Raw genomic sequence first — 27,047 nt, 5'->3', positions numbered from 1 at the left:
CCCGGTGAGTGGGCGGGAAGGAGGCTGGGGTGGGGGACCCCTGGTTGGAGAGGAGCCCCTCTCCGGGGTGATGGGGCTCGGAGGTGATAGACGGAGCCCAGGGCTGGGACAGCGCATCACCTCCCGCCCCAACAGCAAGGGAGCGCTGCAGGGAGAGGCTGGAACGGAGGGAGGAGCTCCTGGGAGCAGGGAAGGGGGAGATGGGGAGGGCGGGTGCTTTCAGGCTGGGCTGGGGGGTCCCAGGAGGGTCTGACCCGGCTGCTCCCCGGTGAGCAGGGCTCGTGCCCTCGGGCCTGCCCTGGGTTCAGCTCCCTCAGAGGGATGTGGGGCACGCATTCCGGACGTGGGGAAGTCAGCCAGGGGCCAGGTCTGTTTGCACCGACTTTGGCAGCTGCCTTGTTTTGTCACCCTATACCCAGCCTCACGGAAAGGCTGTCACATCCCCTTGCCCTGGGCACAAGCTCGGCCAGGACACTGGGCCTTGGCGGGGAAAGGAACTTTGACCCCAGCTTCACTCCGCCCACAGTCATCCGCACAACCGTCAGCCCCAACACGAAAGCTAAAACTCCTGGAAGCAAACATAGAAGTTCTCACACCCTGGGGGCGGAGGGAGACAGAGTTCTGAGGACACCGCAGTCACCGCAGTCTTGGAGTGTAAGCCAAGAACTCCAGCCGTGCACCTCGTCACAACTAGAAACTGCTCTTTCAGAGGCACCGTTAAGAAAATAAAGAGGCAAGCCACAGACTGGGAGAAGGTATTCACGATGCCTGTGCCGGACAGAGTGCTGGTATCCAAAATATATAAAGAGCTCCTACAACTCAATAAGAAGACAAGGTGATCTACTGAGAAAAATACAAGTGAAAGGTTTGAACTTCTACTTCAGAAAATAAGATAGACACAGAGCCGGTGTGTGAAAAGATCGAGCCTCACGCCCACTGGGACGGCAGAAGTTTAGCAAACCAGGCGTCGGTGAAGGTGTGGAGCCCGTGGACCCGCGCGCAGCCACCTGAAAACGCTTGAGCGGTTCTTATGAAGGCGAACGTCCCCCTACCCCTTCGTTCTCCTGCTAGTGCTGTGCACGTGGACTCGTGTTCTTGTGGTCACAGCTGCCTTAGGCGTCAGCGCCGAAGAACCAGAGCAGCAGGTGAACGCGGGAGACGTGACGCTCAGAGAGGAGCCACGCGGAGCCCTGCTCTGGGATGAAGCTCGGGAGTCGGCACGACTGAGCTGGAGACACGGCCGGCCGGCGGCTGGGCAGGGGGCGCGGAGCCTGCCCACTGAACGGCAGAGGCAGTGCCCGTGGGGACACCCTGCTCCCTGTCCTTACTGCCGTGGCGGCTCCACCGCGTGTGTCTGAGCACAGAGACGGGGACGCTTGGACCAGGTGCCCCGCAGGTGCCATACCCCTGCCTGCCGAGCCTCGGCACGGGGGAAAGACCGTGAAGCATTTCAGGAGGAACCTTTAGCTTGATGGATGCGGGCATGATGGCTTCGGGGTGCGTGGGGTACGGAGCTTACTGACGGCAGCGTGGCTGTTTTTATTCACTGTGACGTGGCCGCTTACCGTTGAAGTCGCACGTGTGACCCACATCGCCCTGGGTTGGGCGGGGCTGGTTAAGCGAGTCCACGTTCTGTTTGTCACTTGCGTGAATCTGTCACTTGTGGAAATCTGTGAATTTCCCCCCATGAAAAGAGGAAAGGCCAATCGATGACGGAGTCTCCATGTCTGGACGCGTGTTGGGCTTTACTCCGTGTTACGGCCCAAGCAGGGCTGAGCAGGAAAACGGAGCAGCACTGGTTTCCTGCTTCAGTAAGTGCGGCCTTGAAGACCAGGCGTCGCCGTCCTCCCCGATCCCGGCACAGGTGCTGCCCGCTGCCTCCTGCCAGGCCCTGGGGAGGGGCTGGGAGCCGCCCCCGTTTGTGGGCAGGGGTGTGGGTGTGAGGGTCTGTGAGTGTGTCAGCGTGTGTATGGGGTGGGGTGCGCTGAGTGTGCATGTGAGTGAGCGTGTCGGGGGGGTGTATGTGAAGGTGGAGGGCGGAACGCGATGCCGCGTGTGAGGCTGTGAGCGTGAGAGCCTGTGAGTGTGGGGTGCACATGCGGCCAGCGACAGGACTTCACTTGGGCTCACCCTCGGGTCCTCGTTCCTGGGGTGCACGCCCTCGTCCGGGGTGGGGCCGGGAACAGCAGCCCTGCTGGGGGGTGGGGACAGGTGCCTGGGGATGACTCTGGCCCTGGGGTCTGCAGGGTTGAGGAAGCGCGGCTGTGGTGACGGGCGTCACTCCCTCACAGTCTCTGGATGTGGCCGTAGCACGGCAGTGGGGTGAGTGCAGCAGCCGCAGGTGCCCTGGCTCAGACCCTCCCCCGGGGCGATGCAGGGGTGCCTCGAGCCCGGGCCAGGGCTCCTGCTGCAGCTCTGAAGGCCCCCCGAGAGCAGGGGGGTTTTCACACCGACAGCACCTCCAGAGATCAAACTGGAAGAGAAGACCTCTTGGCTCCTGAACAAATACAGCTTCTCCAGCTTGCAGCTTAATCGTGAACGGTGTACGGTGTAAGCCCAAGAAGAGCAGTTATTATTTGTAATAATGTTCTACCCACAATCACCGCTCATACTTTGGGCTCCCATAACGCACGCACAGATCTTCCCCCCCGTTTCTCGCGAAAGAGAAGGCACGTTCTCTCCCAGACGGTGACTTGGCACCGAGACGTGTGCGGCTGGCCAAGGCCACGTCCCCCCAAGGACACCTCGGAGGATGGGATTTGGTAGCGAGACCGTGTTGCCCTCAGAGCGTTAATGAGATTGTCGGGGAATGTCCTCGAGGCGGGGAGCCACAGTGACAGGCGGGCTTCCTGCCTGCGGAGGTGACCCCGTGGCGGGTGCAGGCGCGTGGGTGCACCTGTCCCGGGAGCGGGAGCTCCTTCCTGCTACGCAGCCTGGCCGGCCCCGCAGCCCAGATGTCGGGCCGTGCTCGTTGGCTGGGCCTCTGATCAGCACATTCTCTGCACAAGTTTGCTCTCAAATATTTAAATACCCACCTGTAAGCGTTTAAGAGCTCACAGTCTCAATTCAAATAACACCAGGTGCATGGCTACGGAGCACTGTGTATTCAAATAAATAGTCTAACAAATTCCAAATAAGTAAGTTGGCAAATTTGTTTCAAGTCATTAAGCAGATTACACAGTTTAAAGACTCAACAGAATCCATTACACCTCGGGTGGGTGCTTCCAGGAAGGCGCGGATGGTCGGTCCTCCCGGGGCCAGCAGCGCCCCGTGCCCCAGCCTCCTCCCGGCAGATCCGGTCTCGCCATTTTAAGGATGTTGAGGGGTGCCTGCTGGTGGGGGGGTCGCACGTCCAGGCACAAGAGGCTGGTGACTGCCACCGACCCCCCCAGGGAGGCGGGGTGAGGAGGGGGGTTTGTTCCTCTGAGGGTGCATACAAACCCTGGGTCTTTCCTGCTGAAGGGAGGCCCCCTTGGGGACCCCAGACTTGCCTACTGCTTGTTCCCGGTGCGCCCCACATGTCTGCACCTTTGGTCCTGTACACAGCGGCCTCATCTGCCCCAGGACGGGCCCTTCTGTGGCTGGCTGCAGCCTGAGGGCCAGGGGACAGCCATGCCACAGCCCCAAGAGGAGCCGGTGACCGGTGACCGCCGGGCGTCGCACGGGCCCCTGCTCCCCTGTCTCCGGGCTCGGCCTCGTTTCCCACGTTCAGCGGTGGTCTTGGTCTCATCTGAGCCTCGCCCCAGAGAGGAGGCGGTGGAGCCGATGGGGCGATGTGTCCGCCGGGCGTCCGCAGTCCACCCCTGCCTAACTCGCTGTCTGTCTTGGCCTCTTCTCTCCAGGAAAACACAGCACAGTTCGCTCGACCAGAGCTCCCCGCCCCAGAGCGGGGTGTCGGCCTCCTACAACCACCCGGTCCTGGGAATGTACGACACCAAAGATGACTTCCCGCTCAGAAAAACAGGTCAGTGCCATGGCGAGGTCACGAGGAGCACTGGGGGCGGGGCTCTCGGCAGGACCCCCCACACCCCCCAGGTGCCTCAGGCTCTGCTCCTGCACTTAGAGGGAATCCCTGCTTATGGTTATTTGCTTTTCTTTATTAGAACATCATTTTTAAATGGTGTCCTTAAGCATTCCCTATGATTCATACCAACAGCAATGAACCTCACGTATGTACACCTACGTTTTGAAACTCAGACTCCTCTTTAAACAGCACGGAACACCCAGCTCTTCTCTGGGTGGTGTGCAGCGCTAGGCACAGCCCAGAGCATCCCCGGGGGGCTCAGGGACGGGAGGCCTCGCGGGGGCAGGCCAGCCAGCGTGTGCCCTCGGCGCTGGCTCTGGGCAGGGCCTGGGCAGCGGGGGTGGCTGGGGGTTCCCAGAGCGGGAGGAAGTCTGCTCAAGAAAGAAACCCATTGTGTCCTGCAAGGACATCTCAGGAGGACGCCTCGGGGTTGTGCGGCCCTGTCGCAGCAGAAGAAGAAGGGTATTCACGCTCCAACGGGCTCTCTTGGACTTTCTCCAGCGGTGATGGTGTAAGTGGGCAGTGGCTTTTCAGAAAGATCAGAGTGGCCGTGGCCGGTGCACGAGGGTGGCCGGAAGGGCAGGGGCCCGAGGAGGAGCGTCTTGCAGAGGCTTTGCTCCCACGAGGAGCGGGCAGGCTGTGGAGGAAGGGGCACCTGGCCGCAGACAAGCCTGTGGAGCCTGTGGCTGCAGGGCATCCTGGGGAATTCCAGGCACCGCGCGCAGTGGAAGTGAGGCCTGTGTGCTGTAGCTCTTTCTTGGGAAACACAATTTTTGTTCTATCCAGAGGATTTGGTTTGATTTTGGACAGACATGCTTGAAGGCAGTCGCACAGCAGCGTCTTCCCCCGAGTGATGAGGCGGAGAGCAGAGCCCAAGTCCAGAGCCAGGAATGGCAGGGCGGCCGCCGAGTAGCGCCCGGTGCTAGACTGACACGTGACGTGGAGAGGCGCCGCGAGGACGGCCACGGGCAAGGGCCCCAGAGTCCTTGGGGACTGGGAGAGGATGGCAGAGGGGTCGGCGGAGCCCCTCCGAGTCAGGCGAGGACCCCGCAGGCACAGGCCGGAGACCCTCCCCGGCGAGAGCGGCGCCCGCTGTCCTCTCCTCAGCGTGAGCGTGTGGTTCTCGCTCGTCCACCGAGGACGGTGGTGGTTTCGCTAGAGGGAAGGTCTCTGTGAGGAGCAGGGCTCGGTCCTTCCAAGTGGCCCCGTGCCCCGTTCTGGAACCTCGAGCTGTATTTAACCAAACTCCGATCAGCACGACGGGAGGTCGCGGGGAGCAGCGGCCACCGTGCCGGGAGAGGGACCCCGGGGTGAAGAGAGGAAGGCGGTGCCCGCCCCGGGTGCCCTGGCCCTGGAGGAGAGCGAGCAGCGGGGGTCTCCCTCAGCCTAAGGGCATGAGGAGGGGCCAGGTCTCCACGAGCTTTGTAGCTCTCAGTACCCAGCGGTGGATTCCCTAGGTTCCCCTGGCCTGTTTCTCATCAGTAAAATGGGGCTCTGCACACCCACACCCACATCCACCCCTTGGTGGCTACAGCGAGCAGGAAGGCAGAGCCTCCTCCTGCCCTGGGGGTGGCGAGGGTGGCCCCCGGGGTCCCAGTGGAGGAAGCAGAAGGCTGAGCTCCTGGCCACCAAGCGGAGCCACCTACCTCCTGCCGAGCGGCCTTGCCCTCGAGGTCCCAGGAGAGGACAATGCACAACACCTGCCGCCGTGGCCCTCACGTGGCTCCCTGGCATGAGCTCACACCACCCCCCAGTCAACATAGAAGTGGGGGTGCCATCGGGGACGTTTGCTCTGGTTCTTCCAGCCAGACAAGCCCGGCACCACCTGGACGCTGGCTCCTGTTACAGGACACGGACCCCGCATGACGGCTTGTAGCGAGGGGCTCTGCAAGGCCCCGGATGCGGGCAGCAAAGTCCTCGCGGGCGCGCTGACCCGCTGCTGTTCCGCGGAGCTGCACGGCCTACGGCGTTGGTCTCCCGGGCCCCTGCCCTCTCTCCCGGTTTCTGTGGCCGCTGGTGCCCAGGCGGGAAGCACAGCCTGTCACACCTGTAGCCGTGAGCCCTGCCGTGCGGCCCAGCCCCCTGCTGCCCTGCGGAACGAGGGCTCCTCGTCACACTCGGGGAAGCGCCAGCGAGCGTGCAGTGCTCCAGAGCTTAATTAAGATTTGATTGCATTATCAATTTTCCAAAAAGGCATCACCAGGACATTAATAATATTTATCATATAAAGATTTCAGAGGAAATGTTTAAACCACTTAAGGGAGCAGAGTGTAGGTAGGTGCCCTGTGTCATCCCAGAAGCGTCCACTTTCAAACACTTGACGTCACTATTTCTAAATAATTGATATCTGTGCATTTCTATGAGAATCGGTCGCAGGAACGACTGCAAATGTGAAGTCTTAGTTACAGAATGCCTGGAATGAATTAAAATTAGAATCTTTCATAAGTGTGACATACACTTAAATAATCCCACGGTTTGGGTTTGGCACTGGATTATGGGGATCGTGCACAGCGCCCGCCCGCCCCTCAGTCCCCAAAGGGCAGCTGCGCCCGGGAAGTGCAGAGCTGCTCTTGGGGCTCCAGGCACACCATCCCCACTGCTGCACGGTCAGGGAGTGACTTCACGCTGGCCGCAGGGCCGCGGCCTGGGTGTAGATCCTGCTGCTTCACTTCCTGCCTTGTGACTGGGGGACGCCTTCTGTGCCTCCCTGTTTTGCCATCTGTAAACACCCACCTCCTGGGCCGGGAGGAGAAGCTGCAGAGCGCTGAGGGGGGGCCGGCTGGGGGGGCTCTGCTGTCATTTCCCCAAGCTGTCGGGGTGCCCTCGAGCCTCGCCCTACCCAACAGCCCGTTCACGCCAGACTCGCTCCCCTAGACCCTCCCTCAATGCCCCCCATTTGGCCAGGAACTGCTGGACTCCCCCGAGGCAAGACCACATGGAAATCCGTGCTTTCCCTTGCAGGAAAGGGTGCCTTGCCCTGCTGGGGTTCAGGCCCACGTCCCGGCTCCTGGTTTCCCTTCAGCACCTGAGTGCCCGGCTTGGGCCTGCCTCTCTCCCTGATGGACCCCGCCCCCTTCCCTCCCACCTGCCACCTGCGCCTGCCGGGCTGGGTCATCCCCCAGGTGCGGAGCAGGTGAGGTGCGGAGCACCCGGACTGAATTTCCGAGCTTCTCTAAACCTAGTAACTGAAGGTTCACTGCAAACTGTTCCACACCCCGCCCCGGCGCCCGTCAGCGGGTGCTCCCTGGGGTTTGTGGGCATCGAGCCGCTCAGCCGGGATTGCTGGCTAAGCAAAGCATTCCACGCTCACACTGAAGAAAGGATGCTTTTCCACTCTCAAAGCAAGCCCCGCTCTGTCATGTTGATGTGTAGAGATTGTATTTTTTCTGGTAGCTCCTCCGACTTGGTATTTCTAAAGATGTTTAGCTGCCGTCAGTTTTCTTATGATGCCTCTTAAATTGTCCTCTGATTTCTGACTGCTGAAACAAGCCCAGGGCGGAACAAAACAAAGCTGCCCGTCGTTGCCCATCTCCAGCCGCTCCCATTGTGACCGTGACCCCTGGGACCGCAGCACTGAGCGCAGTGCGCCGCTCACCCCCCTTGTCCAGGACGCTGACCATCCGTTTCAGGAAGCAGACCCCGGACTGGGGCTCAGGGAGGAGCGCCCACGTCAGCCCCGTTGAGAGCGGTTGTGCTGCCCGCAGGCCCGTCCTCGGCCCCGGATGAGGTGGCGGGAGGCTGGGAGGTGCAGGTCACAGCTCCCCATGGTGCCTGCACCAGCCTGGGCTCCTGTGGCTCTTCCTTCTGGGAGGTTCTCGTAGCTCAGCACCTCGCGGGTTTGCGGCAGTCTGTAGGAAATGGGAGCTGATTTCCAAGCTGTGGGAAACGGCGGGTTTCCCCGGTCTGTGGGTGAAGCTGCCCCACTCGGCAGAGGGAGCTCGCAGGCAGCCTGGCCCACCCTGGCCCGTCACGGGCTGGGACTTCCCGGGGGCTGCTGGGTCGATCCTGTGCTGCAGGTGGCAGGGCCACAGGGGTGGGGCAGGAGGGCTGCAGCACGGTCCCCTGGGCCACCCACACAGCTGCCTGAGGAGCCCAGGGGGTTGAGGGGGAGACAAGGCAGGCCCAGCACCAGCTCCCCCCCATCACCTGCCTGGCTTTCCTTATCAGGTGTCCTGTGCTGCCGTCACAGGAGCGTGGGTCACCGTGCATCCCCCCACATACTGCCCCCAGTCACTGAAACAACCCCCCCATGACTGCTGTTCCCCTGTTGCGTCCGGGGCGCCCTGACACCCAGGGGACGGAGTCCCTGCCCGTGGGGACCATGCATGTTCCCTAGCGACGCCTCCAGGCCAGCAGTGACCTTTGGGAGTGGACTCTCAATCCTAACATCTAAGTGCCTTGCCCGGTCACCTCGCAGTTAGCTTGGCATCCAGACTCAGTTGCCCACACTTCCCCAGGACGGCCCGGCCGGGGCTTCTGACCCGGGCGTGCCGGCACCAAGGCAGTGTGCTGTGCCTGCGCCGGGGCAGCATCCTGCTCTGCCACCCATTTCTGTCTGGTGGTGGTTTTGTGAGCAGCTGCCTCGTGCGTCCGGGGTGGCGGGCTTGGCGCTGCTCCGTGGGCGGGGGGGCACCGCAGGCCATGGGGGGTCCCAGGCACGTGAAGGGCAAAGACTGCAGGTCCAGGCCCCCGTGCAGTCTCCACAGCAGCCCTGCCCCGCTGTGCGGCCTCTGGGCGCCAGGGTCCCGCTCCGTAGCCCGTGGAGACCCGGGTGGGTTACCTGCGATCTCTGCAGCCACGAGACCTAGCAAGTCGGTGGATCCCCCTGGACCCCGGCGACTCGGTGATGTCCTCACGGTTGGGTTCCGGTCAGCATGGGGAGCGGCTGACGCTCCGGGCAGCAGGACGGGGCGGTTCATAGACGTGGCCTCTGCCATCAGAGGGGGCGGGGGGCTGCGAGCACCGCGCCGTCCAGGTCCCGCTCGGGGCCAGCTTTGGAGCCCTGGGGCGGGAGCGGACGACTCCCACACCCCGCAGTTCAGCCGCAAGGCGTCTTGTGTGCTCAGCTGCAGTGTGATATGTGGCCCTCGGGCTCTTGCCGGGGCCCGTGGACTGTGCCCTTCCCCGCTCCGCGAGTGGGCAGTGGGACGGTCGCTGCAGCCCCGGGCACGGCTCCCCACTGGGCTCCCTCGGGCCTCGCGGGCTTTGTGCGGGGCTGGCTTCCATCGACGTCGTGCTCTTAAAAAATGTGTAGGAGTGCGTCCCGAGGGTTCTTCGAAAGGCCTTATTGTGCTTTCCTAGGAAACTTCAGACACGATCTGCACGGCCAAGTGCTAGGCAGCTTCTCCGTGAGGCAGGTGGGCTCACACGTTCTGTGCCCCGTCCTGTACACCTGCACGTCCCTCAGACCCGACCTCCCCCTCCTACGACAAGGCCCCGACGGGCTCTCCAAGTAACCCTTCCAGTTCACACGCCTCACCGTGCAGTGGGCAACGGGGGGAAGCTGCGGAGACGCGGGCTGAGGCGGAGACACACCACCACGCAGCGTGTAGTGTTTTTCTTTATGAAGAAATCACACGCCGTGTGTATATGACAGACAAATCACACACACGTCCCGACTCTTACGTCCCAGAGACGAGCTGCCGTGATGAGTCTGGTGTCTGTCTGTCTGTCTGTCCGGATATTTTCTTAGCGCGCGTGCAGGACGGCGTATCTGTGCACAGAGCGTGTGCGGCTGTCCTTTTGCTCTCAAGAACACTTGCTTCGTGTCTTGCCCCGTGAGTTTATTAGTCAGTTACTATTCTACTGCGTACGTCCTGCCATCTGACTGTGTCACCGTCGGCGCCTTTTTCTGTATTTTTCTGATACTCGTCCATAAAGTCGTAAGTCCTTTCTAGTGTCACTACCTCTGCTCCCTTGTGCTAGCCTGTCTGTAGGGTAGATCCCAGGGAGCAGGGCCGCCAGCTCCAGGGGTTTGCACGCTCTGGGATGCTGAGCACGTCCCACCACGCCAGAGCCCCGGGGAGCCCATTATCTCCGCTTCATTAAGGCGCCACCGCGTTCACCCGAGCCCATGCGACGGATGAGTAAGTCCCGCTCCCTGCGATGCGTTCAGCAGCAATCCCGTCACCGTTAGTAAAGCTCAAGTATCTTTATGTGTATCTTACGTCTTTCCTGCTGGAACGTCTGCCTTTTGCAGTGCAGCAGGGATCTGGGTGGCTGTGACCCGACTCCTGGGTCATGTTCCTGGCCACGCGTGTGGCCCTGTGAGCCGCGCAGAGCTCGGAGAGCCAGCAGGCCCAGGCTTGTCCACCGCCGTGCGCGGCGTCCAGAACCACGGGACACTCAGGCAGGTCCCCAGGCGTCCGGTGGACGGAAGTCTGCCGGCCAGTCTCCCATCCAGTTCTGTCTGGGGTATTTCTTCTTGTGGGTTTGTAGGAGCCCTTGATGTGTTAAGATCAGTCCTACATCTGACACGTGTGCTGCAGAAGTCACATTCCCACGTGTCCTTTGGCTTTCCAGAGTTTTTTTGTTTGTTTTAACCGTCTTCAAAGTAAAAAAACGTACATAAACCTGGAGCGCTCCACAAGGCTGAGGACGCGCCCCTCCCTGTGACAGGTGACAGACAGAAAGTACACACCAATGCAGGGTGACCTCGCCTGTGCTTCTTTGCTGGCACAACTCGTGTTTTTCTGAACTTGATCACTTTTACCGTTTGCTTAGTTTTCTGTGTGCGTGTGGTTAACTCACGCGGAGGAGCCCCCGCACAGCAGGAGGCCCAGAGGCTCCCCTGGGGCCTGGACAGGCCGCAGGCACACGCCCACCCCAGGCCCCACCTGCCCCTCCCTACCCCGTCGCCTCCCCCTGGACTCCTGAGCGGCCCCTCCCTCACCTCGGGCGGGTGCAGCTGCCCTCCTAGGAGCTGCACGGGCCGTGGACCCAAAGTCCGCGCAGGGTGGCCGTGTCTGCTCCGGCTCGTGTCTGGCTGATATGATCACCTGGTTGGTACAGAAGCTGCCACCCTGCAGGATTGTCGGGTCTTCGTCGTGCCTCCGAGTGGCTGTTGCAGAATCCGACGGCGCTGCCAAGGCCAGGCCCCCGGGCCGCAGTGCTCCAGGACTCTGCAGGGTGGGCCTGCGAGGGCCGCCGTCACGTGGAGCGCGGCGCAGCCCCAACCTCCCCGCTCTGCCCGGACTTTGCTAGTAACGTGACGTTGGACCTCTTCCCTCCCGTGTTCCAAGTCTCTCCCCTTTCTCTCCCAGTGTCTCCTTCCCCCGCCGGCACTTCTGTCCTGAGGCTCCCTGTCCTCCATGGGCAGGGGCTCGGGAGGGGAGCGGCTCCAGCACCTGCTCTGCACACCCTGCCCGCCCAGCCCCTGCCCCCAGAGCGGTACCTGCCTGCAGACGCGCCGACCCCTGTGCACAAGCCACGGGCCCTGAGGTCCCCTCTGCCCGACTGACCCGTACACGGTACCGGTAGCTGTTATGCTGTGACTGACCCTCCGGGAAGGCCAGGGCTGGCTGGAATCGGTGTAGGTGCCGGGGCTCCTGAAGGGCAGGCTCTCCTCACCCGCAGGTGCTTCCTGCCCAAGGAGGCGCAGGTGCTTCCTGCCCAAGGAGGCGCAGGTGCTGGGGACGGTGTGGGATTTTAAGGTAAGAGTAGGAAGGTTTAGCCTGACCTAATGTGCCACGTACCTGACTGCCTTTGAGGACAGACCTCCCCGGTGACCCACCTCCCCTGGGAGGAGCAGGGGCTGAGTTCGGGGACCCAGCGTCCTCCGTTTTGTTAGCGCTCGTTTGCTGGGAGCCACTTTGCCAGAACACGTCTTCCTCACGCCTACCTGCAGCCCCATTCAAAGGAACAAAATACAGTTCTAGTTACCCCCGCTGGCCACGTAGGGAGCTGCGTGCGTTTCGAGGTCGTTGGGTGCGTGGGGAGCTGCCCCGTGGAGCCCGTGGGGGGTGTGCGGCCCTGCGCGGGGCAGGTGCCATCTAGCAGGTCTGCTGGTCCCCTGGGCGGGCTGCGGCGTGCTCGTATTCTCCGCTCTGGCTGCCTAGCAGAGCTGTTGGGGTTGCAGGCATTTTGCACGTTTCAAGAAATTTGCTTACGAGTATCTCGGCCGCGGGTCACTGTGTCTTCTCCGTGGGGCCTGCAAACCCCACATTTCAGCTTGCTCAGCACCCGGACCAGCGGCTGCCAGAGAATGAGCCTTCTCCAGAGAGAAGGAGGGGTAGTGGGGCCTTCGCTCTACCTCAGAGCCCTTCCCAGCACAGCCATGGTCCTCGGGGCGGGAAAGAGATGAGGAAGTGGCTGCCTCCCTCCCCTCCTGGTCCCCCTGCCTGCTGCCCACCCCTTGTCCCTGGCCCTGCACCCAGAGGCTCCATGGGAGGTGGTCCTGGGGAGGCCCAGAGGGACGGGGAAGGGCCCAGCCCCGAGCCCCCCTGTTGCCTTACGCTGGGCTGCAGGCAGGTCCTGCCTCGCTCAGCTCAGCTCAGTGCTCTGCTCTCGTCCTGAGACACTCGGGATCTTCAGCACGTGTCCCGACCCTATGTCAGGTGCGGCCCTCAGAGGGGTGGCGCCGGGAGGGGTGGGGAGCCCTGTGTCGGGTCTACCTTTGCAAAGAGCATCACTAGGCTCACCTGGAATCGGGGAGGCTGTACAGATCCCTCAGGTGTCAGACTTTTCACGATCAAGTGTGGGGCAGGGGGAGTCATCTCAGGTGGTGCCGGTCGGGGTGTGAGCCGTGGTCAGGAGAGGGTGGGGTGGGGCCTGAGGACCAGCCCAGCGGCTGTGGGAGGTGGGAAGGGGCTCGGGGCCTGCCCGGTCCCATCGGTGGGTCACACATCACTCGGACGGGACGTGGCTGCCCGAGTGATGACCTGCCGGTGCCGTCACTCGACCAGGTGTGTTGAACATCGAGGGTGGCCTACAAGGCCTGGGGGTCGGGGTGCCGGACCCAGTACCATGGCCGGCCTGCCGCTGGCCCAGGGTGACCCGTCCACCCCGACGCCGTCTCCCGACGGGCTCTCTCGCCAGGGGCCCGCGCCATCCTGCAGTCTCAGAGCAGCGTCCGACCCCAGCTCGGCCCCCAGGTCGTTGGGACGCTTGGTGCTGGGAGGACGGCTGTGATTTTCTTGCCTGTTGGTCAGATGGGGTTGTGGCTTTTTCCTCGTGTCAAATAACGGTCAGAAACTCAGCATAAAAGTAGAAGTGGATGAAACATGTAAACCTGCAGTCGTCTCAAAGTACATACGAGGAGAATACCTTCCGTATTCCGCGCGAGTCCTCCCCCTTTCCTCCGCGAAGTCCTACAGGTGAACGGCCTCGCCCCACACCAGGCACTGCAAGGCGGGGAGGGCCCACCTCCCTGCGTTCACGCCGTCGGTCCGCAGCAGGTGGGGCATCCAGAGAGGTCTGGCAGCGCCGCGAGGCACGTCCTCGATTCCTCCGGGGAGCCCAGTGGAGCTGGCCCGCTGCCCCTTCCCGTCGCGGGGCCCTCGGCTGCCCTTTGGCTCCCAGACCCCTTCCGGTCACCAGCACCCCGCCGCCCTCTCCCCGGGGGACCGAGTCACTGTGCCGAGGAATGCGCGTGCGCCCCCTGTCGCTTCAAACAAACCCAAACCGTCTTAGCTCTGATTCCAGAGGGAAATTCGGTGATATTGCTTGGTGCTCTGGAGAGCAGTGAACTTCCTGTTCCAGAAAGATTAAAAACAGCAGGGTTCCTGATGAAAAACAAACAAAAAGGTAAAAGCGAGCTCACATGGAAGTGGTAGGAACTTGAAACTAGTCCAGTAAAATCTCAGAACTCGCACGTCGCGGCGGAGGTCATCTGCCCCTTCCGGCCCGGAGAGCGGATGCCCCTGGGAGTTGCAGATATTCCTGCCCAGGTGCGCGGCCGGGGGCACCTCGGGGTGTAGTGAGGCAGCCGCGCCCCCGGGGCGGCCTCACGCTGCAGTGCCTCTGCCTCCCAGCGGTGTGGCCGCACGGGTCTGCGGGGGCCCCGGGCTCCGGGCGCAGGGGCTCGGGAACCACTGATCCTAAACACGCGGGTGTGCAAAGCACGAGCAGAGCCGATGACGCACCAATCCAGGCGGAAAGGGCTGCATCCTGTGGTCAGGTGGCCTGTGAGGGAGACGGGGGCTCGCTGACCCCCAGGCAGGTGTGGCCGGGAGGATGGCCGTAGCACCCCAGGCAGCCGGAGCCCGGCAGGCGGCTCGTCTCCGGGTTGCTGGACGCTGAGGGGTGTCTGCGAGGCAGGTGAACGAGGAAGCGTATAATCTAGAAGCGGTGGTCACGCTGGTGGGCCAGCGCCCCGGATGACCAGCGCGGATGCCTAACCCTGCCCGAAGAAGCTTAGCCGAAGGCGTCGGGCAGGCTCTGTCCTTCGCGCGGGGCTGGCGAGTGGACCACAAACCCCGCCCGGCCTGAGGAGCGCTGCCTTCGCTCCGCCCCCCGCAGCACATCCGTGGTACCCAAGCGCTTCCCCAGCGCCCGAACTCCTCACCACCAGGGAGAGCAACTGGCCCCCAGTCGTGACCGTCTGACTATAACCGTGTTTCCTTTTCTCGCAGCTTCTGAACCCAATTTGAAACTACGGTCCAGGCTAAAGCAGAAGGTGGCCGAGAGACGGAGCAGCCCCCTGCTACGCAGAAAAGATGGGCCAGTGGTCACCGCTCTGAAAAAGCGTCCGCTGGACGTCACAGGTAGGTCAGGCGGGTTGTAGGAGCTGTGGCCCCCCCCAGGCCCCGGCCCGGCCCATCCTTCCCCGCGAGGCTCTCCCGGACCCCCTCGGAGACCCGCACCTCTGCACCGGCTCTCGGCCCTGGGGGCTGGCAGTGCGAGTCAAGAGCCGCCATGGGGGCCCGGGCAGGGGTCTCCAGGAGCACAGGCGCCTGCCCCGGCCCCCGGGCCCCGGCTCCGCCAGAGCAGTCGCTTCGACATTGCACAGGGCGTTTACGGGAACTTGCAGTTGAGGTTTCTGCCGAGGTTCAACCGGTCCTGCCCTGTTGGTGGTGAATCACATGGCTGCGATCTGCTCCACTGCCCATCCCGAGTCGCCCTGGCGGGAGTCCCGCAGGTGGGAAGGGGAGGACGCGCGCGCACGGTCCTGGGGGCTCAGAGCGAGCGCTGCTCTCGGCCCCCACCTAGTGGTGGACCTGCCGACGTGCGCCCGGCACAGCCAGACCTGGGGGCGCCCTCCTGCCCGAGGCTGCTCCCCCTTCCCCAGACGCACCCGCAAGGGTGCAGCCCACCTTGAAGTACGCCCACCCCCACCCCGAGGCGATACCCCATCTCGGGGTGCGTCCCCCGTCGCACATCACACTCCTGGAGTCAGCACCGGATAAGGGGGAGGAGGAAACGTAGTTGCACAGGGCACAGCGACCCATTCGAAAACCCGGGCTCTTGGTGGCCGCCTGCCTGTCGGCGCGAGGTTCTCGGTGCTGTCATCCTGTGCCGGCGACCCGCCCCGCACACACCCGACTGAGCCCCAGCACCCTTGTGTGAGGGGGAGGCTTCGAGGTGCCCCCCGGCCCGTCCCACTAGCCTCCTCCAAGCACCTGCCCCGGAGGGTTTGTGTGCAAGGGCCCGAGCCCTTCGTGGTTTCCACGTGGGGTTCAGTGCTGGGGTGGTTCCAGTGTAGACAGGCCTGGTCGGAAGACAGGGAGTGTCGTCACCGCGTCTCGCCCGCCAGGGATTCCAGTCAGAGTCGTGAGTTAAAGCCCCGTCTCAGCACAGATGCAGCTCTGTTTGCTTTGAGGAGCGCCTGGCCGTGGGCCGGCAGCTCCGATGGGCAGGACGGCCGCGTGTCTATTCCTAGCCCCGCAGTCGGGGAGGCGGAACCGTCCACAGGCTTCTTCCCGTGTTCACGTCGTCAGCCTGGGGCCGTTTAATGCCGCTGAGTCAGCAGCGGGCTGCGCGCAGAAATAGGGACACGGGTCCTCGCCTCCCAGGAGCTCAGCATCTCATTTGAGAGGCCCGAGCATCACGTGGGGCCCACCCAACACACCGTGCCCGCCACACCCGGTGCTGGGCCGTGGCACGTGCAGAGCGCACGCCAAGGAGGCCCGGGCAGGAGAGGCTGCGGAATGCGAGGCGGATGAGTGCGGCTGGCACAGGGGCAAGACGAGACGGGCTTCGGGCCTCGCGGAGCCCAGGCCGCCGGGGCAGGATGCAGCGCTGCCTTTCCAGGAGACGGGAAAACACGGAGATCAGGGAAGCCGGTCCCCACAGAGCCAGGGGAGCCCCTCTGCCGCACCGGGAGGTGGTGTCTCCTGGGGGAGAGCACGGCGGCCGGCCTGCGGGCAGGGGGTGGCAGGGGCGGGCGTGGGGCCAGCTGGCAGGAGACCGGCCACGGGACGGGCCAGATTCACAGCTGCTTCTCCCCCTTGCTCACGAAGGCCGTGCAAGCCACGGGAGCGGATGGCAAATGAGCCGCCCGTGAGCACACGCGTCTGAGCCGTTGGAGCTCCCAGCAGGGCACACTTCCTTCCAGTCTTTCTTCTGTGCGTCCGTCCCACCGCCAAGCTCATGCCACGTGTGCGCCCACCCGCGCTCACTCGATACTGCTCACGGGCACTTTTGCGCACCCCGGATGGTGCCCCAGTGGCGCTGACCAGTGTTGACCTGGTCACTGTGCTGGGGGGCACACATTGCAGGGCGTTGTGGTGGAACCCTGTGTGCAGCTTGGGATAGGGTCGCGGAGAAGGCGGCCCGCGGGGCCACGGGGACGGCACCCAAGGGCAAAGTGGTGGCCTCTGTCCATCAGGGATCTGTCTTCCTGCAGGAAGTGTAGCAGCGGCTCGGCCCGGGGTCGGGGGTGGTTCTCAGGGGCTCCGGGTTAGTGACAAACAAGTAAACGTGGTTTCCCAGGGAGAGGAGTGAGCCCTGGATTGGAGTGTAGGGTGGGGCGGGGGCCCTGGTCCGAGCTCACGGTCCTGTGTCTGGGACGGCCGGTGGCCCGCTGGTGAGCCTGTGCTGACGACTGCCTGGTCAGAGGACCGGGGACCACAGAGCTCGCCACCCATGGTGATGCCATCATCAAAATGCCATGAACCCAAAGGAGGAGGACACAGGGAGGCCGGCCTGTGGACGTGGAGCGTCAGCACCGTGGCCAGGCTGGCGTGGCAGGGAGGCGCGGGGGCAAATATGCCTCAGGCACGGCCAGTTGCAGAGGGGCCTGGTCCCGTTGGCAGGGCCAGGCCACCGCCCCCCGTAAAGTTACCTGGGGGACAACTCGGCGAGTGATTTCAGGTGACGCTGACCCGTCAGACGCCGCTGCTAGCAGGCCTTCCCCTGGTGTTTGATGTCGCGTAGGAAACACGAGAGCAGTTAATTCAAAGGGAAGGGAGCCCCGCGGCCGCGGCCCTGGCGATGAGCACAGCAGCTGACCCCTCCCCGTTCGGGGTCCTGCGCCTTCTGCGCTTCCTGGTCTTTGTTGTTAGGTTGTTGGTGAGCGTTTCAGACCACCTTGGAGCTCGGGAGGACGACGCGGGTAACGCGCGCAGCTTAAAGGCTCCGCGGGGGCCTCTCGGGAGCTGAGCGTTTGCAGAGCTCACAGGGAAGTAAAACCAAAAGTAGGGAACTAGCCCCCCAGCCCCCGTTTGGGAGCCGAGGGCACGTCCTTTCGTGATGTGATTTCTGCCGGTCAGCGAGCCAGGAGCGCGAGTGCCCGGGTCCCCCGCACGGCGCGGCTCACGGATGTCTCTCCGCCCACAGACTCGGCGTGCAGCAGTGCCCCCGGCTCCGCTCCCAGCTCCCCCAACAACAGCTCCGGGAACGTCAGCGCGGAGAACGGGATCACACCTGCCGTGGCGAGCATCCCGGCCGAGGTCAGTGTGCGCTTTCCGTTCGGGCCTTTCCCTGCGTCGGCCCAGCTGGCCTCCCTGAGGCGCCGCGCTTTGCGGCTGCCCCGGCCTTGGCCGTCCAGGTCAGGAGGCTCCCTGCACGGGGCCCCTTCCTGCCACGGACGCCGCGCCTCCTTGACAGGGACATGGCTTTAAACACAGCCTGTCGTCCCGGCCTCTTTCCCAGCGTATTTATTTAGGCTGATTCAGAGCACACACCGCGTGCCAGTAGGGCCTCGGATGCCCCGCTCCCGAGTGTCCCCGGGGCTCTGCACGGTGGCCGGACGCGGGAACAACACAGAATCACGTAGGAACCGGTGTTGGATGGGAACGGAAGGGACTCGCTGTGCCTTAGGAACGCTCAGCCAACAAACACGCATCCGTGTGTCTGGGGCGAGCAGAGCGACACGGGGCGTGTGCTGAGGGCGTCTGGCCGTTTCGCCAGGCTGACCTCCAGCCTCAGGCCGCAGGGCCAGTCGCCCTCACCCTGCCCGTCAGACCCCAGGTGTGCTGCAGGTCAAGAGGGATGTGGACACGGAGAGGGTTGTGGACTCACTTGGCAGAGGGCGGGAGGGTGCCCTGGGGAGACGAGGGGGAGGGGCCCGGGCTGCCTGCTGGGGCTGCCTTGGGCCAGACCTGGGCCAGGGTGACTTTCTGGGCAGTAGTTTCCAGGACCTGCCTTGTGTGTTCATTGCACAAGCGTCCCTGGAGCTCCTGCCGCGGGGCAGCCCCGTGCTGGGCCCTGGGGACCGAGGGCCGGGGCAGCCAGCAGCCGCTCCCGTGCGGGAAGCCGTGTGGACTGGGAGAGGCGGGCGCAGACCAGTACGCAGGAGGAGCGAGAGGACGTCAGGCTCGCCGAGCGTGGCCAGGGGCCTGGGGTGACCGCGGGGGGAGCCACCCGGCTCCAGGTCTTCCAGCAAACTCGCCCCGAAGCGCTGTCCGCGTCCTGCCGCAGACGGTCCCACCGAGTGGGAGGCTCTCCTGAGTCCTTCCTGCTAAGTCGCAGGAGGCTACAGTTCATTAGATAAGGTCCCTTACGTCGCTCCCAAATGCCTAGAAAGGAATCCTGCCCTCGCCAAGGGTTGACAGACCTTAGTTGGGATACGCAGGCGCCAGCGCTGAGCGTTTTCCCGGCAGGTTTGTGGACCGTGACGCGAGGAAGCGGCAGCCGAGGTCGTACTGTGCCTCCTCGCACCTCGCGTCCTCCCACATCCCGTCCTTCCGTCCCGTCTCCCCAGGCCCCCGTGTAAGCACCTATTAGGTTATTACAAGGGCTTTGACACCCCTGCGCTGAACCCCGAGGTCACGGCTGCCATGGCCTGGAGCCCGCGTCCCGGGTCGGTCCAGCCCCGGCCGGCGGTCCCCCCTGCTGTCTGACCCAGGCACTTAGGAGCCGGCGGCTCCTCCTGTGCGGTGCCTGGCGGACGGGGGTCTGCACTGTTCCGGTTTCAATTACGTGCTAATTTCTGCACGTCCTGCGTTCATAGGACTTAAGCTGCCACAAAGTAATAGAAGTGAAGGGATTGACAAGGAGAGTGAAAAGGGCCCTTGGTCCTGTTTGCGTCCGAGGGCCCCTGTGGCCGGCAGGGTGGTCTCTGACGTCCTCTCCTGTGACCTCCGCGGGCTCGGGGTCTGAGAGCATCCGAGCACTCCCGAGACCACCGTGCAGGACCCGGCGGCCCCCCGGCCTGTAGCCCCGTCACCGCTGCCCCGCGAGGGCCCCCGTACACAGAGGAAGCCAGTGGCTCCCCCAGCTCAGAACCCCGGGCGCCAGGCGGGGTGCGGCCCGCAGCCCCGACCCGGTGTGCAGCGCCGGAGCTGACGCGCAGGGCAGAGCGAGGCCGCCAACGGCGCATGCGGACCATCAGCATCCAAGTCGTTCTCAGAAGGCTGCGTTATTTCTAAAAATAAATTAGGTAAAAAAAAAAAAAGTGATTATAAAGAGGAAATTATAACTTTGCAGACATTAGGATGTCTGCTTATTTTGTTCTCGGATAATTACCATCCAGTGGGGCCGTGCCTTCCTCGGCAGTCTCCACCGTTCTTCCTGAAGCGTCGCTTGTTGATATTTCTCTTACTTGTGACAGAAAACATGTTTCTGTCGAGGGAAAATACTTTCCTCGGGGCTTGTCGGTGAGGCCTGCGCGGCTTCCCGGTGAGCAGAGCGAGGCAGCTCCGTGATTACTCCAGGACAGCGTGCACCAAGCGCCCGGCGCCAACAACCCTTTCCTCCCTGCTCTGCCCTCATGGCCTCGGAACAGAGTGTAAGGTGTTTCCACGCGACCCTGAAACGGGGCCACGCTCCGCAGCAGCCTCGGGAATCCCGCAGGGCCTGGGGCATCCGCCCACGCCTTCGGGTGGTCCAGGCACACGCCCCTTTATCACGCTTTGGAGATGTTGCTTTTTTTTTCTTTTTTTTTGTTTAACAAGCCAAAGGTTCAAGCTTCCGCGGGGAAAGTCACTGCAGATGAGCCGGAAACGGCAGGGGAACCGGGGTTCCAAGCGGAGCCTGAAGTCAGGGCCCCGGTCGCGCCCTCCTTTGGGGCAGCGTGACGGGGAGCAGCTGCTTCCCACGGATGAGCAGGGAAGGTGGTTTCCCAAGATGGAATCTGTCCGGGTGATGCCGCCGGGAAGGCCGCTGCAGTGACGGAGGAGGACCGAGCGGTTCCCTGCGCTCCGGGGACAGAGCGGCGGTCGCAGAGCCGGGCTCCAGGCCCGGAGGACGTTCTCCTGCAGGTGCAGCGCCGTCCAGCAGCGCCACGCGCGCCAGGGAGGCCGCGAGGGGAAGTCAAGCCACGCGGCAAATTGTCGTCTGAGTTCAGGAAGCTGCCGCACGCCCCGGCCTGGGCCACACCCACACCCTCGGCGGCCGCGACATCCAGGCGGGACCTGCTTCGGTGCAGGGACGGCGGCTCGCTGGGTGCTCCGACGGGGCCAGCATTTTATAGCAGCGAGGTGGCTTTCAGTTACGGCGAGGACATTGTGTTTTTATTTTTTTTTATTTTTTATTTTTTTAAAGATTTTTTATTTATTTATTCATGAGAGACACAGAGAGAGAGGCAGAGACACAGGCAGAAGGAGAAGCAGGCTCCATGCAGGGAACCCGACGTGGGACTCAATCCCGGGACTCCAGGATCACGCCCTGGGCCGAAGGCAGGCGCTAAACCGCTGCGCCACCCAGGGATCCCCGACATTGTGTTTTTACACCTAGTTCTGTTGCACACCCGACAGGCTGCAGCATTGCGTAAGCGTGACTTTCACGAGCGCTGGGAACCCGGTATATTCAGGGGACTGGCTTCATGGCGGCTGCGACCAGGCCCGCGGCACCCCCGCGGTGAGCCGGGCGGCAGTTGGTCCACCCTGTTGTCTACAACGACGTGGTGATTGTTCCCTTGGGCCTGAGGTCTGAAGGCACCGAGTGTTTCTCCTCTTGGTCACGTACCGCCGGCGAGAGGAGCTCCGAGGACGGGGTCGACGCCCATCACTCCCGTGATTTTCTGTCCTGCGGACTCTGCAGAGCCTCAGCCGGCGCCCGGCGACGCCGTGTGTACCTTCCCTCCGCCCCTCGGCTCGTGACGGCCAACGAGTATCTACTCCGGGGGATGCTGGGGTGTAAACGGCGTCCTTGCAGCAAAGAACCTCATCTTCGAAGCAAAAAGATGTTGAGTGGGTGACACGCTGAGATCCTCAGAGGGTGCTCCCACTGATGACCCCTTCCCGTCTGTCCCCTGGTCCTCCCTCTCTCTCTGCTTTTGAGAAAACGGCCCGTTCTACAACTCGGTTTCCTGACTCAACAACCCAACATCAATGAGATTCCAGCCAGTCGAGGAAGTTTTCCCCCGCCTCCCTCCCGAGAGCCCCGTGTCCCTTCGTCTCTTCAGCCTTGGACACACTGCGGGACACGCAGCCCTCTGCTTCTGTGGGCGCCGCGGCCGTGACCCTCCTGGGGCCTCCCCACACCGACATCATGTCGTAGGCGTCCGTCCTATGAGTGGAGTTTTAGGATCAGAAGTCAGATAAATTTTCAAGGCTTCTGACGTGGATTGCTCAATTTCCTGCACAAAGAAAAAGCACCAGCTCTTACCCACCCGGCAGCGTGCTTCTCTGTTCCTGGGGCCAACAGCCTATGCTCAGTTGTAAGACTCTTGGCCAACTCGATAGGTTTTAAGACATATTTTTAGATTTACTGATGATGTTGAGTTTTTGTTCCATGAGCTTATTCTCCCTTAATAATCAGCGCTTCATCATTTGCCTTTCTATGTGCTTTTCTCCTTGTTAATAATTATTTGATTCATGAGCTCTTTACATATTCAGGTTTCTCTGCCCGACACAGGGCCAACATTGCTGTGACCGTTATTTGCCTTTTCTGGGAGGGATTTATTTTAATGCCCGTTTTTGGTTTCTGCCTCTGATGTCATGTGCGAAAAGACCTTCCCAACCAAGAATATATTTTAAAATATATAAATCCCATAGATTTCCTCGGGAGTTTAGTGAATTAGCAATCCGAAAAAGAGCCAACGAGTCTGATGGATTGTGAATCGACGTTTCGGTGGCCCGCTCTGAGGTGTTCTGCTCGCCCGTGTGCTGAGCGTGTTGACGAACGTCTATACGGTGGCGTCTCAGGGTTCAGCAGGGCCCCCCAGAGCCTTTCCTGCCGTCATTTCTCGTGGCGAGCGCTGGCCACGCTCGTCGGAGACCCGACCGCGTGTGACGGCCGTCGTGTGTTCTGTCTCCAGACCGGCTTGGCGCACAGACTCGTGACTCGAGAAGGCTCCGTGGCCCCGCTCCCCCTGTACACGTCACCGTCCCTGCCCAACATCACGCTGGGACTGCCCGCCACCGGCCCTTCCGCGGTGAGTAGGCGTCGCCGGGTGCACGTGGAGGGGGACGGCCGGCCCCGGCCCTCGGCCCCCGGCCCCCGGCGTCACGGTTGTGCCTCTGCAGGGGGCGGCCGGCCAGCAGGACGCCGAGCGACTCGCTCTCCCGGCCCTCCAGCAGCGGATCCCCCTCTTCCCCGGCACCCACCTCACTCCCTACCTGAGCACGGCGCCCCTGGAGCGGGACGGCGGGGCAGCGCACAACCCCCTCCTGCAGCACATGGTCTTACTGGAGCAGACGCCTGCACAGACGCCCCTCGTCACAGGTGAGCACGGGGGCTGGGGCGGGCCCGCAGGGAGACCCCTCTCCACCCCCTCCCACGTCGGGCGTGGGATCTCATAAACCAGGGCTCGCTTGCAAGACGAGGTAGACGGCGCAAAACTGGGCGTCGGGCGTCCTGCCGTGCAGCCTCGAGAGAGAGACGGCTTTCCCGTCTGCGCTGGCCTCTGGATCAAGGGGAACGTGTGACGGAAGCCCGCAGGTGACTAGGCGCTGGTCAGTTTCTGTTCGCAGGAAACCCATTTTAATGTGCTCCGTCTACGCGATGCTTATGTTTAGGGGGAAAAATAGGAAATTAGAGATTTGCCTGGCAACAATCCTGTTAGCGTCAGCGGTGACGAATGTGTGGATTTGCTGCAAGACGACGTGCCCAGCTGCACGACGTCCCTCACGTCTGCATCGTCCCCGGCTTCGTGCTCGGCTTCCCAGAGAAGCCGTATTCGTTTGTTCAGGATTAAAATCTAAACTAAGCTCGGAGCCGCCCCCTTTCACAGCCCCTGACATTTGGGAGGAAAACAAGGTGCTCAGTGGGTCACGGAGTCCTAACCTGTGGGCGCAAGGGGCCGCGTCCTGCCCTCCTGTGTGTCTGTGTGTCCGCAGAAGTGGCGAGCTCCGTCGTCCATCAGCGCTCCTTCCTTCCGTGTGTCTGTCTGGTCCCCCCGATGCTTGCAGTGGGGTCACCATCCCCAGAGCTGAGGGGTCCTTGGCAAGCCGGGGCAGCTGTGCGTCTCCCTGACCTCTGGGCAGTGGGTCATGAGCACAGGGTCTGGAGGGTTTTATCTAAAATTGCATCTGAGTCCGTGACACTGAGCCCTGAGGGGCACCCGGATCCCCATCGCGTGTCCTGCATCAGCACATCAGCTACACCGGACCCTCCTCGTGATCCCAGGCCCCTGCTCGCTCACGTCATCGGGCGCGTGTCTGCGTGTCACCCTCATCCCCACCCCCACATGCCGCTGTCACCCACCACGAAAGAGCATTCTTTTTTTTTTCTTTTTTTTTAAAGAAGTTATTTACCTATTTGAGAGAGAGGGAAAGTGGGAGAGAGCACCAGCAGGGGGAGGAGCACAGGGAGCAGCAGCCTGCCCACCGAGCGGGGAGCTCGCTGCGGGGCTCGGTCCCGGGACGCTGGGGTCATGACACACGGCCGGCCGAGCCCCCGGTGCCCCTCACACCCTCACAGAGCGCACTTAATGCCGCATCCCCCAGCTCGCTGGGAAGCGGTCTTCCCCACAGGACGCGAGGGACAGTCCTACACGAACCTCAGCCCCGCAGCTCCCTCGCTGGCCTGACCCCCTGTGGTTGGCCACGTTGCTGCCCCGCGCTCCGCAGGCCGTCTCCCGGCCCCGTCTGTGGCAGCAGCCCGGCCTGCTCTCGCCCGCCTCTGGCCCCCTTGCCCAGCACCTGTGAGCACCTGTGTGCCGGCCCCCCACCCGGCCCCCGAACCCACAGGCCCCCTCCCTGTCCCTGGGCACCCAGCTGGAGGCAAGGCCATGCCCGAGAACACGATGCCTTCATCTCTGCTCTGTCCCAGCTCCCTGACCTTGGGACTTCTCCCTGGTGCCGTGACTCAGTTTCCCCACAAGTGAAGCAGGTAATCTGTCCGCTGAGTTTTATGAGGGTTAAACGAGGTGCGTGTTAACACAGTGGTGTCCCGTTAGGCGTCAGCCGTGGTTGTGGTGGTTACTTTTGGGTTGAGAACTTTAACCCTTCAACCTCGCTGCCGCCCTCACGTCCCCCAGGCCGCCCCGTCCGTCCTTGCCCACCCCCTGCCTGCAAGCAGAGTCTCTGTGGGAGCACGCACGCCCCTGACAGGGCTTCCTGCCCCTGCAGGCCCGAGGGCAGAGCCGTCCGGGCAGGAGCCCTGGCCTCATGTGGCCACTAAAGCTGAAGATGGGAGTTAAGACCCGAAAGCAAAGTGCACGTTTGGCTTCTCAGCCCACGTGGGGCTTAGTGGGTGCCCGTGTGGCCGTGGCTGCCGACCACGTGAATGTGGCGCATTCATGCTGGACGGGGCGGGGGGCCGTGAAGGCCTGGCTCTCGGCGGCACAGGAGCAAGCCCCCTGCTGCCCGTGGCACACGGGGTGTGGGCTCGCCCTTCAGCCAGGGCCGCCCTTCTCGCCCCCTGGACCGGCTCATGGGCTGGCTGTGCCCCAGGCCCTGTCCCTGCTTCCGCCCCGTGTGACCTTCCTCCCGTGTGCTCTGCCCTTGTCTGCTGAAACTCTGCCTCCTGCTCACCAGACTGTGGGTGGGCGGCTCGGGAGCAAGAAGGAGCAGGTGTTGTACCTGGTGGACGTGGCGTTGTGCTCGGGGCCCACGCCGGGGCTGAGGGGAGCAGACAGGCAGCTTGCCCTGGTTGCACCTCTGAGCGTCGGGCTCTGCTGGTTCCTGCAGCAGTGGTTACGTGAGTCCCGGGAGGGGCTTGAGCACGACTGGCCGTGGGTGCTTCTCTAGCTGGGGCCTAGCCCGGACTGTTAGCCGTGGCCGGGCCTTCAGAAGCTCCAGCAGACCGACTGGTCCACGCAGGCCCCTCCACGCCCGGACGTCCTTGCGGTGCTCGGGTCTGCTCGTGTGCAGCCTGGATTGCAAGCCGCGGCTTAGACCCAAGTCTTGCCCGGCCTACTGTCTTTTGAAGGGTCGTTAAGGCTTTCCCTGTGGCCGGTAGGGCCATGCAGTGCATGAAATGGATTTCTAAGGACGCAGGCCAAGAGGGCTCGGCTCCTCCAGTGTGAATTCACCTCCTTAACCAGAACCCCACAGCGTGAAGGCCAGCACGAAGGCCAACACCTCAGAACGGCCCAGATCACCAGGGCAGCCTGAGTCTGCACCTTCCTTGCCTCTTCGCCCCCACGTCTGGTGGGGCGCGTCTAAGTGGGGCCTTCGTTGGCAAACTCACCAGTTAGAGCTGAGTGTAGCACGTCCTGAGAGGTGTTGTCCATGTCCTGGGCCCCAGAGGGACTTGTGCCAGGGCAGTGGGCGGGAAGAGCAGAGCCTCGGGTGAGCTCACAGCCGGGTGCTCAGGGAAAGAGGCCCCACGCGGCCCGCTGTCCGGAGCAGGGCCCAGGAGCCGCGGGTCAGCATCTGCCCCCACACCGCGCCCAGCTGGACACCCCGGGCCCCTGCAGGCAGCGGTCACCTAGGACGGAATTCAATCCCACCGTAGTGTGGTTTTACACATAAAAGTCTTTTACGATAGATACCAAGAACTACACGATGGTCTGTCGTCTGAGATCCCTGTTCATGACCTAAGGGGTCAGTGGGAAGGAACCTGGCCGGTAAGGGCTTTGCTACTCACAGGTTAGGACGTTCAGTTTCCTATAATGCAACCAGGCCCCAAGGGCGACAGCCCCCTGCACTTTACACCCCACGAGGCTCATAGTGAAATTGGGGGTGGGTGAGGTGGCCCAGAGCAGGGTCCTCCCGGCATCTGCCCTCGTCTCCACGGGGATGGCGGCCTGTGTCTTCAGGGCACGTCCACCCCGCGTGAAGGCAGCCCTCTGCTTGGGGGGAGCCTCTCGTCGTAGGGGAGGCAGCAGGCGCCACCAGACCCAGGCTCACGGTCACACGGGGCCATCGGAGCCTCCTGTTCCTGCTCCATTACCAGCCCTGGAAGCAGAAAGCGGACCTCTGTGGAGTCGGGTTCCTGCCCTGGAGCCCAGAGAAGCTTCTCTGTGGAACATGGGGCCGTCCAGCTTACCCGGCGCGGCTCTGCTGCCCGTCACGTGCTTTACTTCCTTCCCGGTGCCCACTGAGGCCGGAGAAACATCCACCACCAAGCCGCGGCCCCTCTGATTCCGTAAACGCAGCTTTGCGTGGCGGGCTTCCGCGCGTTCACCCTCGTGACACCTAGGTCAATGGCAAGAATCCCAAAACCCCTTCTTAGGGATGTGCTTTGTGTTTTGCTTTTTTAAATTTTTAGGAGACCTGATTGGGGATGTGCTTTGTGTTTTGCTTTTTTAAATTTTTAGGAGACCTGATTGGGAATGAGCCAGTCTTCTGTGTTACTAACCTTAATCTAGTAG

General features: G+C 62.8%; 1 protein-coding gene across 8 annotated transcripts in view; it reads left to right on the top strand.

Annotated features, from left to right (window-relative positions):
* Positions 1 to 27,047, top strand: part of HDAC4 (histone deacetylase 4) — a 272,461-nt gene that overhangs the window by 193,944 nt on the left and 51,470 nt on the right. For all 8 annotated transcript variants that reach the window (XM_038574380.1, XM_038574379.1, XM_038574382.1 and 5 more), the window contains 5 exons: positions 3,843 to 3,964; positions 14,596 to 14,727; positions 17,741 to 17,853; positions 22,605 to 22,721; positions 22,813 to 23,011. In XM_038574380.1, the coding sequence (XP_038430308.1) occupies positions 3,843 to 3,964; positions 14,596 to 14,727; positions 17,741 to 17,853; positions 22,605 to 22,721; positions 22,813 to 23,011 (683 nt within the window). The remainder of the gene's footprint in view (positions 1 to 3,842; positions 3,965 to 14,595; positions 14,728 to 17,740; positions 17,854 to 22,604; positions 22,722 to 22,812; positions 23,012 to 27,047) is intronic.

Source organism: Canis lupus, chromosome 25, assembly GCF_011100685.1.
Source record: "Canis lupus familiaris isolate Mischka breed German Shepherd chromosome 25, alternate assembly UU_Cfam_GSD_1.0, whole genome shotgun sequence".
NCBI classification, from domain to species: domain Eukaryota; kingdom Metazoa; phylum Chordata; class Mammalia; order Carnivora; family Canidae; genus Canis; species Canis lupus.
This window is presented reverse-complemented; position numbering and strand designations above follow the sequence as displayed.